This window comes from Erythrolamprus reginae, chromosome 7 (assembly GCF_031021105.1).
Source record: "Erythrolamprus reginae isolate rEryReg1 chromosome 7, rEryReg1.hap1, whole genome shotgun sequence".
In the NCBI taxonomy this organism is placed as follows: Eukaryota; Metazoa; Chordata; class Lepidosauria; order Squamata; family Dipsadidae; genus Erythrolamprus; species Erythrolamprus reginae.
The window spans coordinates 52,749,427-52,766,967 of record NC_091956.1 but is presented as its reverse complement, the minus strand read 5'-3'; the positions used below and the strand labels follow the sequence as shown (position 1 = coordinate 52,766,967).

Here is a 17,541-nt window from a genome sequence, read left to right as displayed (position 1 = left end):
GATCATGTCCCCCCTTTCCGCTAAAGAAGGGAAATTAATACTTTAACACTGCATATGAAACAGTTTGTTGTGCCTTCCTGAAAATCCCCCCCACTCTCCCCGCAAAAAAACCAACAACACATGTCATAAGCATAGTTCCCTCTAAGCTGAGCAGTGAGCAATCGCTCACTTAAAAATCATAATCAACTCAGAGTTTTCCAAACCTGCCCAGAAGCCGAGAGGGAAAGAGTGAGAGGGAAGGAGAGAGAGAGGAAGAGAGAGAGAGAAACAGATAGAAAAAAGAGAGGAAGGAAAAGAGAAAGAAAAAGAATGGGAGTAAGGAAGAGAGAAAGAAAATCAAAATCTAGTTTGAAACTAGCTCAACTATTTAAGTGGCATTTTGATATTGATAGAGTTGCCCTATTATGAGCTCTCTGTTATAGACACACAGTATTTATTTGTTTGTTTGTTTGTTTGTTTGTTTATTATTTCTGTGCCGCCCAGTCCCAAAGGGACTGCCGCTCAGACACTATACTTTTCCGCCCACCCACCCAAAAAATTAGAGGGAACACTGGTCATAAGGCATATGGTACTTAAACTACCTCCTCCTTTATCCCTGGAATTCAGTATGCTGGCTAAGGCTGAAAGGAAGTGTAATCTGACAGCCTCTGGGGAGCTGCATTTTTCTAACCCCTGCTTTAAGCATGCCTATGTGAGCCATCTAGGAATAGTAGCTGCTTTGAAGCTCTTCAGCTATTTGATGTAGTGGAACTAATGTACAAAATGGTAAGCTAGCAGAAAACATTTTTTTAAAGAATGATGTTCTACTAATTAATGTATGTTTGGTGTCTTTTTGACTAAACAAGGAAAATACACTGGAGGGTATGCTCTAATTCTTGATACCTTACTTGTCTACATTCTAACTGTATGTGTTGATCTGGTGTGAGGTCAGTTCTATATTCAGTCCAGCCCAGCATATCAGTTTATTTTCTTGAAGCATGACAACATCCAGCCATTATGACATTCCTGATTCATATACTATAACTTGGTATCATTTTACTGATGACTTATATAGCAGGTACATAATTTATTATCCTGTTTGCTCTCTGGACACTGTTTTTGGTTTATGGTACCTGATAAATAATTCTAATCTCAATAAATTCAATAAAAATAGGTTGGAAGAGCGTAAGGACCGAACAACGTGATCCAACATTAATTCACTAATGACCACTCAGACTGAGTTCCTTGGATAATTTCCAGTTACTAGCTTACAGAGTATAAGGTTAGAAACTTTACCAATCCTAGCTTTAATAATCCTCATATATGGCATTTTTGTGGGGTGTCACTAACATCTCCCTTCCTGTCATCCATTGCTACTTGGGCTCTCCTGAAGGTGTTGCGGTCCCTAATGGATCTGCCCCATGAACTGTTAAGGGAGACCAGTTTGTGTCACCTTACGTGTAAGGTGGTGTTTTTGGTGGCCATTTCATTGGCTAGGAGAGTGTCTGAGTTGGCAGCATTGTCAGTCTGGTTTGACTTGTGTATATTCCATGCCTATAAAGTGATCCTTCGATTAGATTTGACATTCCTGCTGAAGGTGAATACTTGGTTCCATCAGATGTAGGAGATTGATCTCCAGAGCTTTTGTTCACAGCCTATTCGCCCTACAAAGAAACTCTGGCATAATCTGGATGTGAGACGAGTACTACTATTATTATTATTATTTATTAGATTTGTATGCCACCCCTCTCTGCAGACTTGGGGCGGCTCACAACAATAATACGAACAATATATCACAAATCTAATATTAAAAAGTCTCTAAAAACCCCTTATTTAAAAAACAGACATACACACAAACATACCATGCATAAATTATATAGGCCAGGGGGAGATGTATCAGTTCCCCCATGCCTGACGGCAGAGGTGGGTTTTAACAAGTTTACGAAAGGCAAGGAGGGTGGGAGCAATCCTAATCTCTGGGGGGAGCTGGTTCCAGAGGGTTGGGGCTGCCACAGAGAAGGCTCTTCCCCTGGGTCCCGCCAGACAGCATTGTTTAGTCGATGGGACCCGGAGAAGGCCAAATCTGTGGGACCTAACTGGTTGCTGGGATTCCTGCGGCAGAAGGCGGTCCCGGAGATATTCTGGTCCGATGCCGTGAAGGGCTTTATAGGTCATAACCAACACTTTGAATTGTGACCGGAAACTGATCGGCAACCAATGCAGACTGCGAAGTGTTGGTGTAACATGGGCATACCTAGGGAACCCCATGATTGCTCTTGCAGCTGCATTCTACACGATTTGAAGTTTCCAAACACTTCATATCTACATCAAGCGGACCACTGGGTTTCATATGTCGGAATAGTTGTTTCTATTGTTTCAACCAGCTTCCATGAAGCCATCCACGGTCGGCAGATGGATTTGTTCTACAATAGCTAAGGCCTATGTACTACAGTCACTCCAGACGCCATCTCGTATCACCACTCACTCGACGAGGAGCGCTGTCACCTTAGCAGCTTTGTATACCCAGGCATCCCTCGAGGGTTGCCACACAGCTACTTGGTCTTCACCTTCTCCATTTGTGTGGCACTATAAAGTTAATGTCTTCACTTCGGCTAAAGCCTCCTTTGGCAGGAGAGTGTTGCAGCAGATCATTAAGTACTTGGGCCTCTGCAACAGTCTACCAACTATAATCACTCCCGCCCGTATGGACAGCCAGCTTTGGTATGTCCCATACCTGGCTGCTATATCCACCATGAGGGAGAAGAGGCGTTGGTCTTACCAACTCTTCTAGGAGTGGTGGATACAGCAGCCAGCCCCGCCCAATTTGGTCTCTGTTAACTGTTGGCTTCTGGTGTTTATGGAAGAACCTTTAATCTTTTTATGGAACAATGGTGTCTGTCGCTTAAATTCTCCATTTTAAACTGAAATGAATAGCAACAATGGCACCACCTAGCAGCTTTGGCAGACTCAGTCCAATCAGAGAGCAGATGGATTTAACCCATGTCTGGCTGGTATATATCCATCACTCCTAGAGGAGGCGTATCAGGTAAGACCAACGCCTCTTTCGCTGATTGAATATAAAGTAAATGCTCATAAAGACCGATCAGGAAAGATTAACCAAGGTTCAATCTGTTGATATTGTTTCACTGTACATCAAAAGTTTCAGCATTCATTGGCTTGAGTATTTAATGAAAAGGAAATATGAATTTGGCTTTCAAAATAATCAGTACTTCCTCTTCTTGCAGAGGAAACAATGCCTGTGGAAAGAATGCGAATGCGGCCATGGCTAGAGGAACAAATACATTCAAACAAAATCCCAGGGCTGAAATGGATAAATGAGGTAAGGCGAGCTTGCATTTTTAAGCAGTGAGAAATAAACCAGACCATCTTTTCTAGAACAAGGCTGTTGAGCATTCAAAATAATGTTTTGTATAGTATGCTACTACAAGTGAAATGAATGAGCCACATGCTTTGGACATGCCTCGTTGTGTGGTATCGGGGTGTGTATCTATCTGTCTGTCCATGCACATAAAGAATCTGGGACTAAGTTTAATATGCGTAGACCTGAGTCTCCCAAAAGATGTGACGGCTTTAATTCTCCAGGAAAGGGGAGCTTCACTCATAGTAACAGACTACAAAGCTCTCTTTTCAAATGCTTTGCTGAGCCTTAATAACAAACACTATGTGCACTTTGGTCAAGCAATTGTTTATCATTCCGATTTATAAAGCAAAGATAAGCCAGTCATCTGATCATCTGAACTAGAATTTTTTTCCTCCCCTTTTTTTGTAACAAACAAGGAAGTATCCAGTTGCATGATCTCTGTACAAAGGAGAAAGGTTTTAATTTATTATTATTATTATTATTATTATTATTATTATTATTATTATTATTAATTAGATTTGTATGCTGCCCCTCTCCGTAGACTCGGGGTGGCTCACAGCAATAATAAAGACAATGTAAAAACAAATCTAATAATTAAAAAAACACTAAAACCCCCATTATTTAAAGCAAACATACACACAAACATACCATGTATAAACTGTATAGGCCCGGAGGAGATGTCTCAGTTCCCCCATGCCTGATGTCAGAGGTGGGTTTTAAGGAGTTTGCGAAAGACAAGGAGGGTGGGGGCAGTTCTAATCTCTGGGGGGAGCTAGTTCCAGAGGGTCGGGGCCGCCACAGAGAAGGCTTTTCCCCTGGGTCCCACCAAACGACATTGTTTAGTCGATGGGACCCGAATAAGGCCAACTCTGTGGGACCTAACCGGTTGCTGGGATTCGTGCGGCAGAAGGCGGTCCCGGAGATATTCTGGTCCGATACCATGAAGGGTTTTATAGGTCATAACCAACACTTTGAATTGTGACCGGAAAAGTGATCGGCAACCAATGCAGACTGCGGAGTGTTGGTGTAACATGGGCATACTTGGTAAAGCCCATGATTGCTCTCGCAGCTGCATTCTGCACAATCTGAAATTTCTGAACACTTTTCAGAGGTAGCCCCATGTAGAGAGTGTTACAGTAGTTGAACCTCGAGGTGATGAGGGCATGAGTGACTGTGAGCAGTGAGTCCCAGTCCAGTGGATTTGCTAAATCTTTTCCCTTAAGTAGAAGGAAGTAGAGAAAAGTCTTCCTTCAAGAAGCCTATAACATTTAATAATGTTGGTTTTGAAAGTGTAATAACGCACATTACCTCAATCTTAATATTAATTGATTCTTGCAGCATGTCCTAATTGTATATTACTTTGGGAGAATACCACAATTTGAAATGATAAAGAGCTATCTCATCATCATCCTCATTTGTAAATAATTAAATACCATACTTTTCAGAGTATAAAATGGACTCTCCCTCCCCAAAAGAGGGTAGAAATGTTGGTGTGTGTTATACACCGAATACAGTCATTTTTGGCTTCCAAGAACTCTGCCCCACTTGTCCTATTTTTCACAAAAAATGTGACGTGCAGAAGGTTTGAGAGGCCTGTAGGGCTGGGAGGGGGGAGAAACAAGTGAAAAAGAGACCTGTTTTCCCATTTTTCACAAAAACAGGGCGTGCAGAGGGTTTGGGAGGCCTGCAGAGTACTCCTGAGGGCTGGAGTGGGTAAAAACTTTTTAATGTTTTTTTGTTTACCTCTTCAAAATCTTGGTGCGTCTTATACTCTGGTGTATCTTATAGAGTGTTCCCTCAATTTTCACGGGGTTTCATGCGTTCTGAGACCACCCGCAAAAGTCAAATTTCCACGAAGTAGAGACGTGGAAGTAAATACATCATTTTTGGCTATGAACAGTATCACAAGCCTTCCCTTAACACTTTAAACCCCTAAATTACCATTTCCCATTCCCTTAGCAACCATTTAGATTATTACCATGTTTATTTATTAAAGTTTATTTTTTTAAAAAATTATTAAAGGCGGACGAAAGTTTGGCGATGATATATGACATCATCGGGCGGGGAAAACCGTGGTATGGGGGGGAAAACACGAAGTATTTTTTTTTATTAATATTTTTGAAAAACCGTGGTATAGGGGGGGAAACCACAAAGTATTTTTTAATTAATATTTTTGAAAAACCATGGTATAGACTTTTCACGAAGTTTGAACCCGTGAAAATCGAGGGAACACTGTAGTCCAAAAAATACCATAAGTTCTTTTCAAGCTTGGTAATTTAAGATGTGTAGACTTAAACTCCCAGAATCCCCCAACCAGTAGCAGAATTCTGAGAATTGAAATCCACGCATCTTAAAATTGCCAAGTTTGAAACCTCTTTAAAAGTTCTATCATCTCTTGTTTGCCCTCCCAGAATACCCATCATCTCTGTTTCCCGCCATCTTTCTTCTTCTAAACCCAATGTTAAAAAAGTAGATTGCAACTATCGCTGTTATAATGTCAAGCCAGTGCAGGAGTTGGGGGGAAAATTAACGGCTTGCCACAATATCAGTAGAAGGCCTGATGCTTATGGGAGTTTGGGAGGGGTGATTTTAATGAGGGAGCAGACGCAGCCCCAAAGCATTATTTCGAGAGGTTCAAGGCCATCCTTTGTCTACCACCTTTGTGGAAGTGAAAGGAGTAGTTGCCACGCTGGTACAACCTGTGTGGGCAACGTGACAAGTTTGGGGCTGCGGCAAGGGATGTGAACTTTCAACTGGGGGGGAAACTCTGGAAGCTGAATAATCTAATTATCACAGATAATCCCCACTTGGTTAAAGACCTTAGTATACTAATAACAAAAGATTTAAGTGCCAAAGTCCATTGCAACAACATAACCAAGAAGGCTTCAAGACTAAACCTAATCCTACATAGCTTCTGCTCTGGCAATCTCACACTGCTTACCAGAGCTTACAAAACTTTTGCCAGACCCATCCTCGAATACAGCTCATCTGTTTGGAACCCATATCGAATCTCAGACATTAACACCCTTGAAAATGTCCAAAGATACTTCACCAGAAGAGCCTTTCACTCCTCCGCTCGAAACAGAATACCCTATGAGACTAGACTTTCAATCCTGGGCCTAGAAAGCCTAGAACTAAGACGCCTTAAATAAGATCTAAGTATTGCCCACAAGATCGTATGCTGCAACGTCCTGCCTGTCGGTGACTATTTCAGCTTCAACCACAACAACACAAGAGCAATTTAAACTTAATATTAACCGCTCCAAACTTGACTAAAAAATATGACTATAATAACCAAGTTGTCGAAGCGTGGAACTCATTACCGGACTCCATATTGTCATCCCCAAACCCCCAACACTTTACCCTTAGATTATCCACAATTGACCTATCTAGATTCCTAAGCGGTCAATAAGGGGCGAGCACAAGTGCACTAGAGGGCTTTCCGTCCCTTGTCCTATTGCTCTCCTATATCTCCTATACCTTTCTTCTATTCCTATATCTCTTCTTCTATTCTTTCATTGATATGTTCTATTACTATATCTTCTTTTCTATTCTATCATAGATATATTTTACTATGAGTATCTCCTCTATAACCTTCATCATGTATTTTACTATGTGTGTGTATGTATGTGTGTGGGTGTGTGTGTGTGGGTGTGTGTATATATATGACGGTCTTGGTATATTCGGGTTTCTTCCCGTGTAGGATTTGGAAATTTCTGGCAACGTTTCGACGAGGTCTCACTCGTCATCTTCAGGCTGGTGTTTCTGTCCTTCTTCTCAGGCGAACATACACACACACACACACACACACACACACACACACACTAAAACTCTCATTGTGTATTGGACAAAATAAATGAAAGAAAGAAAGAAAGAAAGAAAGAAAGAAAGAAAGAAAGAAAGAAAGAAAGCTCAGATTCGGGTTTCCCAGTGTAGGTAAAATATTTAAAAATCTATTCAGAGATCTAAAAGAGCCTGACAGCATCTAGAAATGTGTCCTTAAATATTCCAGTGATCCTGGGTGACTGATTGTCTGTAAGTATCTAAGATTTAAGTTTGTGAACTAATTTTTTATGTGTCCTACTTGATCCCCACCCCTCAGGAAAAGAAGATTTTTCAGATTCCTTGGATGCATGCCGCACGTCACGGGTGGGATGTCGAGAAAGATGCTCCTTTATTTCGGAATTGGGCCATTCACACTGGTATGGAAACTTGTTTTTACTGGGGTGGTTTCTTATTAAATTTCTTTATTTTTCTCTTTTTAAATTTTTTATTCATTGCTATTACAGTGATACCTCATCTTATAAACGCCTCGTCATACAAACTTTTCGAGATACAAACCCGGGGTTTAAGATTTTTTTTGCCTCTTCTTACAAACTATTTTCACCTTACAAACCCACCGCTGCCGCTGGGATGCCCCGCCTCCAGACTTCCATTGTAAGCGAAGCACCTGTTTTTGCGCTGCTGGGATTCCCTGAGGCTCCCCTCCATGGGAAACCCCACCTCCGGACTTCCGTGTTTTTGTGATGCTGCAGGGGAATCCCAGCAGCGCAAAAACGGGTGCTTCGCTGTCGAGGGGAGCCTCAGTGAAATCAGAGCATTGCAAAAACACAGAGGTCCGGAGGTGGGGTTTCGACGACCGGTGTTTTTGCAATGCTGCGATTTCACTGATGCTCCCTTCGCTGGGAAACCCCACCTCTGGACATCCGTTGCCAGTGAAGCGCTCATCCTGGGATTCTCCTGCTGGGATTCCCCTGCAGCATCACAAAAACACAGAAATCCAGAGGTGGGGTTTCCCATGGAGGGGAGCCTCATGGGAATCCCAGCAGCGCAAAAATGGGTGCTTCGGCTGGCAAAAGGGGTAAATTTTGGGCTTGCACGCATTAATCGCTTTTCCATTGATTCCTATGGGAAACATTGTTTCATCTTACAAACTTTTCACCTTAAGAACCTTGTCCCGGAACCAATTAAGTTTGTAAGACAAGGTATCACTGTACTTTCTATTTTGCTGTTCTGTGTGATCAAACTCATTAGGACCCTAAACATTGTTGAATAAGTAAAAGTGCCCTCTCTGTTTCAAATGGATAGAGCAGTATTTTTCAATCTTAGAAACTTGAAAATGGATGGACTTTTTAGCTCTCGGAATTCTCCAGCTAGCATGGTTGCCTGGGGAAGTCTGAGAGTTGAAGACATCTTCAAGTTGGCAAGGTTGAGAAATACTGGGAAAGAGAGTCCTTGAAGTATAAGTAAAGTTGCTTAAATATCAGATGTATCTGTGTGCTTTGCTCCTGAAAATTGATTTCTGGGACCACATTTGGGTAAATATGGACTATCAATGAGAAACTTGCTGATTTGATTGTCTAGAACAGTGGTTCTCAACATTTTCTTCACCATGGACCTCCTTTAAATACCTTTTGTGGCCATGGACCACCAAGACGTAACTTATTACTTTTAAATCATAACAATTTATTCAAGCCTTCACAGACCCCCTGTGATGACATTGTGGACCACAAGGTTGAGAGCCACTGATCTGGAACACTGTGTAGCTGTAAAGTCTAAAATGCAATGGTCTTGGTTCTGATTCCTCTATCACAAATACTTGAGTTATGAAACCAAATCCTCCCTATCCATAAGCTGAAGGTGATTCGGCCCTCTGGCTCCACTTCTTAAGAACTATCACACTTGAATATGGGGATATGCTTGTGGCCTACAAAAAGCTTTTTGTTATATTGGGGCAGGTGCAGAAAACAGTCAACTTCTCCAGAAGTTGGACTCAGGCACATCTGTAAGGGTGGAGTTGCTTTAATGGGCTCTAGGGAGTCTGCCTTGGGAGTGGTTGTCAATTGATACCACATCCACAGAGGTCACGGAACAACTTAGGTTCAAACCAGGACATTTTTAGCTAATACTGAATCCTTTTTGGCAGTGTGCAGCCCAGTTAACCCTTACTTTTCTTCAATCTTCTCAATTAGTTAAAGTTTTATAGGAATAATTTTTGGTAGATTAAACCAATGGTATTATAGACTTATATCAGAAAATCTCCAAAGCACGTGAAAGCAGGTTTAAGAAGCAATTGGTGGAAATTAATCAAGGAAAGATTGATCCTAGAACTAGGGAGAAATTTTATGAAGGTTAGAACAATTAATCAATGAAACAGCTTGCCTCCTGAGGTTGTAGGTGCTCCAACACTGGAGGGTTTTAAGAAGAGATTGGACAACTATTTGTTTGTAATGGCATAGGATTTCCTGCTTGAGTAGAAGGTTGGGCTAGAAGATCTCCAAGGGGCTTTCCAAGTTCCCCTCACCATTTTATTGTAACCGCTACCCAAATATTTTAATTTTTTTTAAAAACCCTGTATCGGTTTTTCACAGTTCTTGTCTTTCTGTGGTCTTTGTTTGCACTGCATTTCCTTCCCCTCTGTCAGATTAATCATTGATTTTTAAACCGGTGTTACAACAACAGTCTCTTCCACTTCAAGATAAAGTCCAGTTACCAAGAATTCTTTTTTCCCCTTTTTGCTTAGGAAAGTACCAGCCAGGAGTCGATAAAGCAGATCCAAAGACATGGAAGGCTAATTTTCGATGTGCGATGAACTCCTTACCAGACATAGAAGAAGTTAAAGACAAAAGCATCAAGAAAGGGAACAATGCTTTTAGAGTATATCGGATGCTGCCGTTATCTGAGAGGCCTTCTAAAAAAGGTAAATGAAAGGATTGTGATAATTAGTAACTTGTTGGACAAGAGCTAACTGCTTTTTAAAAGATTTCCCAATATATCAAGATTCCAGCTCACAGAATTCCCACTAGATCAAAACAAATAAAGCTTACAATTTCAATACACTTAGGAAACTAAAGGGGAAATCTGGGAAAAGTCAGATTAGACCAGTGCTTCTCAAATAGTCGAGCGGACCCCCCCTGGGGGGCTGCGGAGCAATGCCAGAGGGGCAGGTAGGACCCCAGGGGAACATGCATGGCCCATCTCAATCCATTCTCCCAGACAGGGAGTTTTTTTCCCAGTTGCACGCTGCTCTGAGCCCGGAAGAGAAGGCGGCCTGGCGGGGCGGCTGTGTGGGTTCTTGTTCTCGGCAGGCGCCACAGTAGCCATGAACTCCACTTTGTTCAGTGTGACTTATTGCTGGATAAGTGGGTAGAGTAGCCTTCCCCAGCCAATAGCCTGCTTACAGCTTATAATAAGTAAACGAATAAATATTAACACTAAAATTCGGTTGGGGCACAGATCAGAGAGTTGGGGGGTGCGTGAAATATTTACTTCTTCCTAAGGGGGGCGTAACAGAAAATAATTGAGAAGTACTGGATTAGACGCATGTGGATCAACAGGCAGGCATTCTTTCTTTGGTCACAGGCACATCTTCTAATGCAGTGTTTCCCAACCTTTTTTGAGCCATGGCACATTATTCATATTTTCAAAATCCTCGGAAACACTGAAAGGGGGGGGGCGGGGGGGCGGGCTAAAGAAAAGTTTGGACAAAAAAACCCTCTCTCTTCCTCCCTTTCGCTCTATTTCTCCCTCTTTCTCTCTTTTCCTTCCTTCCCTTCTTTCTCTCTCTCCATCCCTCTTTCTTTCTTCCTCTCTTTTTTGCTCTCTTTCTCTCTCCCTCCTTCCCTTCCTCTATGTCTTTCTCTCTCCCTTGCTCTCTCTCTCTGTCTCTCTCTCTCTTGCTATCTCTTTCTTGCTTTTTTCTCTCTCTCTTGCTCTCTCTCTCTTTTTCACTGTCTTGCTATATGTCTTTCTTTCTCTTTGCCTCTCTTGCTATCTCTCTTTCTTTCTCTCTCTTTCTCTCTCTCTGTCTCTCTTGCTATGTCTCTCTTTCTTTCTCTTTCTCTCTCTCTCTGTGCCTCTCTTGCTAAGTCTCTCTTTTTCTCTTGCTATGTCTCTTTCTTTTTCTCTCTCTCTGCCTCTCTTGCTATGTCTCTCTTTCTCTCTCTCTTTCTTGCTCTGTCTCTCTTTCTCTGCCTCTCTTGCTATGTCTCTCTTTCTCTCTCTCTCTCTGCCTCTCTTATATGTCTCTCTTTCTCTCTCTCTCAGCTGACTGCAAGCGGGAGCCCTGACGGTGGCAGCTGGACGTGCTGCTGGACACCGTATATGCCAGGCCCGCAGCGCCAGCAGCACGTCCAACCGCCACCGTCAGGGCTCCCGCTTGCAGTCAGCTGAGAGAGAGAGAGAGAGCGCTCCCTCTCGCCGCCGCCATCTCCCCGCGACTGCCTGCGGCCGCTGCGGCCACCCCCCCCCCCGCTCCCATCGCCAGTGCCCTCCCGCCGGGCCACAAAGGACACTTGCCGTCGATGCCAGAGAAACTCCAGCTGGGCGGGGCACTGCCGGTACTTCCGTCCTGGGGCTCCCGCTCGCAGCTGTCAACCGGCTCCTGCTCGATGCCGCGGTTTTCGGCGCTCTTCTGCTGGGCCCCAAAGAAGGAAGGCGGGGAAAAGGCGCGAAGAATGGAGCTCTCCTTCTTTCTTCCTGCCTTCCTTCTTTGGGGCCCAGCAGGAGAGCGCCGAAAACCGCGGCATCGAGCAGGAGCCAGGGGACAGCTGCGAGCGGGAGCCCCAGGACGGAAGTACCGGCAGCGCCCCGCCCAGCTGGAGCTTGGCGGCACACCTGGCCATGTCTCGCGGCACACTAGTGTGCCGTGGCACACTGGTTGGGAAACGCTGTTCTAATGCAGTCACCTAAGAAGAAGAAGAATAAAAATAAGTCTTTAGAATCTTCATTTCCATACTGAAACTTTCTTGCCTTCAGCTGTACAGATGAGCACAAATGGTCTTATTTTATTTATTTATTTATTTATTTATTTATTTAGTTAGTTAGTTAGTTAGTTAGTTAGTCCAATACACAATGAGAGTTTTAGTGGGGGTATATATATATACACATAGTAAAATACATGATGAAGGTTATAGAGGAGATACTCATAATAAAATATATCTAAGAAATAATAGAAAAGAAGGTATAGTAATAGAACATATCAATGAAAGAATAGAAGAAGAGATATAGGAATAGAAGAAAGGCATAGGAGATATAGGAGAGCAATAGAACAGGGGACGGAAGGCACTCTAGTGCACTTGTACTCGCCCCTTACTGACCTCTTAGGAATCTGGATAGGTCAACCGTAGATAATCTAAGGGTAAAGTGTTGGGGGTTTGGGGATGACAGTATGGAGTCCAGTAATGAGTTCCATGCTTCGACAACTCAATTACTGAATATTTTTTACAGTCAAGTTTGGAGCAGTTAATATTAAGTTTAAATCTGTTGTGTGCTCTTGTGTTGTTGTGGTTGAAGCTGAAGTAGTCGCCGACAGGCAGGACATTGCAGCATATGATCTTGTGGGCAATACTTAGATCTTGTTTAATACTTAGATCTTGGTTCCATCAGCACTTCATATAACATCATCAAATTCCATGGGTTTTTTTTTCTGTTCAGAAAATAAGAGTTGCGCATGGCCCAGCAGATGACAGTCCTGAATTAATTCCTGGCCCCACGGTTTTAATTTTTTTTCAGAAAATGGGGAAAAATCTTTCATTGCTAATCAGAATAGAAAATATTGTAAATGGTGATAAGGACTCTGGCATTCATCCTGTTTCGATATAGCAATAATATGATTTTGTGTCAAAGAAAAATGGAAGGATCAAAACCATGATCGCCCCATCGGTACTTTGTTTACCTCCCTGACATGAATAATTAAAAAATGGAAATGAGGGGGGGGAAATATCATAAGATTTTCCAGAAAAATTTAGCTTCTTTTTTTCTCTTGCTTTGGCAGATGATGGTTAGAAAAGCATAGTATCTTATTATTTTGGAAGACAGCTCCAGAAACTGAAAAGAAAAATAATAATACAAGCTATTGTATTGCCAACGTAGAGAGGGATCCTATTCCTCGTTGACATGGGGGAACTTTGAGAATAATGCCAGTTTTGTTTGTGTGTCTTCACATATTTTCAGAATGATTTAAACAAATAGCATCTTTCAAGTATTGTTGACCTGGTTATTCTATTAAATTCACGTGAAAATCTTTTATTTGCAAATAATACTTAATTTTTGTCAGGAAATGACTGTAAAATATCTTTTCTTACATTTCTACAGGAAAGAAACCAAAATCTGACAAGGAAGATAAAATTAAACAAATTAAGGTATTTCTTTTGTTATCATTTCAAGGCTAAAGAAGATGTCATTTCTGGATTAAAACATTAATCTGAAAAATTATTTGTTTATTGACACTTTTCATCAAAAGGACTAAATAGACTTTTCCCCCCCAATAAACCTCATTCAGACATAATATTTGACCCAGCTGGAAAACATGCTTAATATAACTGGTTTTTATTTTAAGTAATTGGAGGTGAAGATAGATCCTTTTTAGGAGCGTGGCCTATGGGAGAAGACACTCCTGTTTTACCTTCCCCCACATGACCAGAAAAAATACAATCTACTTCTTCCTATACTGCATTTCTAATAGAGTCCCCTTTTCTCACAACTATGATTATTGAAATGAAAACCAAAGTGTAGCAAAATTAGATTTTGTTTGCTTCTGGTTTTATTTTTTATTTTTTAAGTTTGTAGTAATGGCTGATTTATTAGACTAGAATAGGAATAAAAAAAGAAAAGAAAAAAAAAAAAGAAATAACAGAGTTGGAAGGGACCTTGGAGTTCCTCTAGTCCAGTGTTTCCCAACCTTGGCAACTTGAAGAGATCTGGTCTTCAACTCCCAGAATTCCCCAGCCAGCATTTGCTGGCTGGGGAATTCTGGGAGTTGAAGTCCAGATCTCTTCAAGTTGCCAAGGTTGGGAAACACTGCCCTAGTCCAGTGATGGTGAACCTTTTTTGGTTCGCGTGCCAAAAGGTGTGTGTGTGTGTGTGTGTGTGTGTGTGTGTGAGCATGAGCATGTGTGCACGAGCATGTGTGCACGTGCCCACACCCCTTCCCTCCTTCCCCACACATGTGCACCCCCATGCTTACTAAAGCCTGGTACATGAAAAAAAAATGCCCAAATGGGCAAACTGGAAGTTCAGGAAAACGCACTTCCAGTTTGCTGTTGTGCTGTTTTTTGCACTCTGGAGGTTCCAGGGAAGCTTCCTAAAACTCCGGAGTGCAAAAACACAGCACAACGGGCAAACTGGACGTTCGGAAAACTTCCATGAAGTGCCCGGAGGGTGAATTGGCCTTTCCCAAGCTGAAAATCAGCTGGGTAGCGCATGCATGCATGCTGGAGCTTACACAGGGCAAAGTCTCATGTGCCCTCCAATATGGCTCTGTGTGCCACTTGTAGCACACGTGCCATAGGTTCGCCATCATGGGTCTAGTCCAACCCCCTGTTTAGGCAGGAAAACCCTATACCAGTGATGGTGAACCTATGGCACGAGTGCCAAAGGTGGCACACAGAGCCATATCTGCTGGCACATGAGCCATTGCCCTAGCTCAGCTCCAATGTGCATGTGTGTGCCGGTCAGCTGATTTTTGGCTCATGCAGAGGCTCTGGGAGGGTGTTTTTGGTTTCCAGAGAGCCTCTGGGGGATGGGGGAGGGCGTTTTTACCCACCCTTAACTCCCAGGGTAGCCTCTGGAGTCTGGAGAGGGAGAAACACGAGCCTCTTGGGCCCACAAGAAGTTGGGAAACAGGCTGCTTCTGGCCAACAGAGGGTCTTTGGGGGACTGGGGAAACTGTTTTGGCCCTCCCCGAGCATTGAATTATGGGCATGGGCACTCGTGCACGCATGACAGCGTGCGTGCATGCTTTTTCGGCACCCGAGGAAAAAAATCTTCACCATTGCTGCCCTATACGATTTTAGACAAATGGTTACCTACTGGTAATCTCTTCTTAAAATCTTCCAGTGTTGGAGTATTTATAACTTCTGGAGGAAGTTGTATTATAAGACACCCTATCAAAATATGTTTCTAACCATTGGCTTGAGACCATTCTGCTTGCTCATTAAAAGTATTAACATTTTTTTTGGTTATCTAGATTTCTAGTTATTGAAATCATGGCAAATAGCCATGGTGGGTAGTCTCTTGCAATCACCCGCCCATCTCTGTTATCTCAAGAGTTTTTATGGCATCAAAAAGTATGTGTAGCACTCAAATATCTCTAGGAGGACACACAGTGATAATTGCCAGCTGCTTCTGTGTTATATAATTGGTTTCGTCTTCAAAAGGTTAATTCTCATAATATATCCTGCACAAGGAATTAAACAGGGGAAAGACCTTTCCCTTCCTGTGACATTAGTAACAGCCTATGCAATTATCTGACTGCACTTTCCAGTGTCGATAGGGGTTATCTACACAGTTTCAAAAGTACATTTGCAGGCTTTAGGAACAGAAACAGAAATATAGAATAGGACCATATGAGGGGGCAAGAAGCTTCCTCTTCAGGTAGCAGATGGACATTTTTTTTTAATTGGAAAAACCCAAATCAGTTATGACTTCTGTTTTCCTTCTCCATTTATCTCAGTGTTGATCATACTGTACTTTTGCTGTAGGTGGACATTATGGTTGATAGTTGTACTGACTTGTTAGATATTCTGAGAAAAGCACAAGTACTGGAAGGGCAAGTTATTCAATGTAATTATTTGTTATTAAAAAGTATACTTTTAATTAACAGAATAAGTACAGTATTTCCATTATAGGCATATTATTAAGAAGTCTAACTTGGGAACTAGGCAGCGGTGGGCTACTAGCTGGAACGCTAAATTGCGATCACCGCAGCGGCTCATAAGTACTTTTGGGGCCAGCACGATTTTGCTTCTGCACCTGTGGAGGTAGCAAAATCGCGCATGGAGATGCATGTCCGCCCGTGTTTTGGCATGCACAGAAGCAAAAAAATCTCACCAAAATACGGGCGCGCCTGCGGCTCCATGCGCAATTTTGCTACCTTCACAGGTGCAGAAGCAAAATCGTGCTGGCCCCGCAAGCACTTATGAGCCGTGGCGGCTAGTGCAATTTAGCGTTCCGTCTAATAGCCCATCGCTGGAACTGGGGCATTTTCTTCATTCTCATGGTGTCATAATTTATTATTCATACCACCTTCTGTATCAGCAACTAGAAATTAGAGGAATTCTTGCTGATCAAAATGGAGAGCTATTACTTTTTTTCCCCTTGAAAAGATATGGAAGAAAAAACCCTCCCAAAGTGATGAAAACAAACACAAGAATTATTTCTTGACCTGGACTACCAAATATATGATCAAAAATTAAGAAAGAGGATTTTCTCATTTCCTGGGATTGGAAGAGTCTTGTGAAAACAGGAACTTATACTACTATCAAAGGACATTTTGTGGGTGCTAGACCCACTGAGGTTGATACCCAAGAGTGCCTAATTAGGTTTTATGGACTTGATTTTGTAGGAGGTAGAAATTTTCTAAGATCATGCATTTTAGTTAGAACCAGTTCAATTTATTTGGAAAGCTATGATAAATACACTGCTCAAAAAAATAAAGGGAACACTCAAAGAACACATCCTAGATCTGAATGAATGAAATATTCTCATTGAATACTTTGTTCTGTACAAAGTTGAATGTGCTGAAAACAAAATGAAATTGATTGTCAATCAGTGTTGCTTCCTAAGTGGACAGTTTGATTTCACAGAAGTTTGATTTACTTGGAGTTATATTCTGTTGTTTTAAGCGTTCCCTTTATTTTTTGAGCAGTATATTTAATAAGGAAGAGTTGTTGAGGATGGTGATACTGAAGTTAATTTCTTAATGCAAAGCATATTTCTTAGAAGGCCTCAGAATAAACTCTCTGCATTGCTCTTCTGAATGCAGACTATTTTTATGAATAAAATGGCTGGTGTTTCAGTTCTGAGATTGGACAGCATGAGACATTAGTCTGCTTTAACTTGGCCTACAGAATGCCAAAGAAATAGTATGGTATAGGTTTAATTGAGCACCAATCAGGAGATGACATATTTCTGGGTGCCCACTAATGCATCATCTTTCCATTGCTTTCTTTCCAGCAAGAACCAGAGGACGGCTCTTATCAGCTGAGTAATGGAACAAGTCCAGAATTTTCTAATTACTGCTTGTCTTCTACAATAAAAAATGAACTCGACAGTACAATAAACATTGTAGGTAAGCAGCTCCAGTAGACCGGTACATTCTTTTCCTTGTGTGGCAAACTTCTAGAACAAGAATTTTGGCTTTTAAAGTTCATTTTACATGCTGAACCGTAATTTATCAG

At 42.0% G+C, this 17,541-nt stretch overlaps 1 protein-coding gene across 6 annotated transcripts in view; it reads left to right on the top strand.

The window, feature by feature from the left end:
- The window catches only part of IRF2 (interferon regulatory factor 2), a 76,528-nt gene that overhangs the window by 46,941 nt on the left and 12,046 nt on the right, over positions 1-17,541 (top strand). For 5 of the 6 annotated variants that reach the window (XM_070757509.1, XM_070757512.1, XM_070757514.1 and 2 more), the window contains exons 2-6: positions 3,225-3,319; positions 7,464-7,563; positions 9,885-10,061; positions 13,457-13,503; positions 17,318-17,432. In XM_070757509.1, coding sequence (XP_070613610.1) covers positions 3,225-3,319; positions 7,464-7,563; positions 9,885-10,061; positions 13,457-13,503; positions 17,318-17,432 — 534 coding nt within the window. Of the gene's footprint in view, positions 1-1,153; positions 1,262-3,224; positions 3,320-7,463; positions 7,564-9,884; positions 10,062-13,456; positions 13,504-17,317; positions 17,433-17,541 lie in introns of those variants that run through there. The other variant, XM_070757513.1, reaches the window with a different exon arrangement.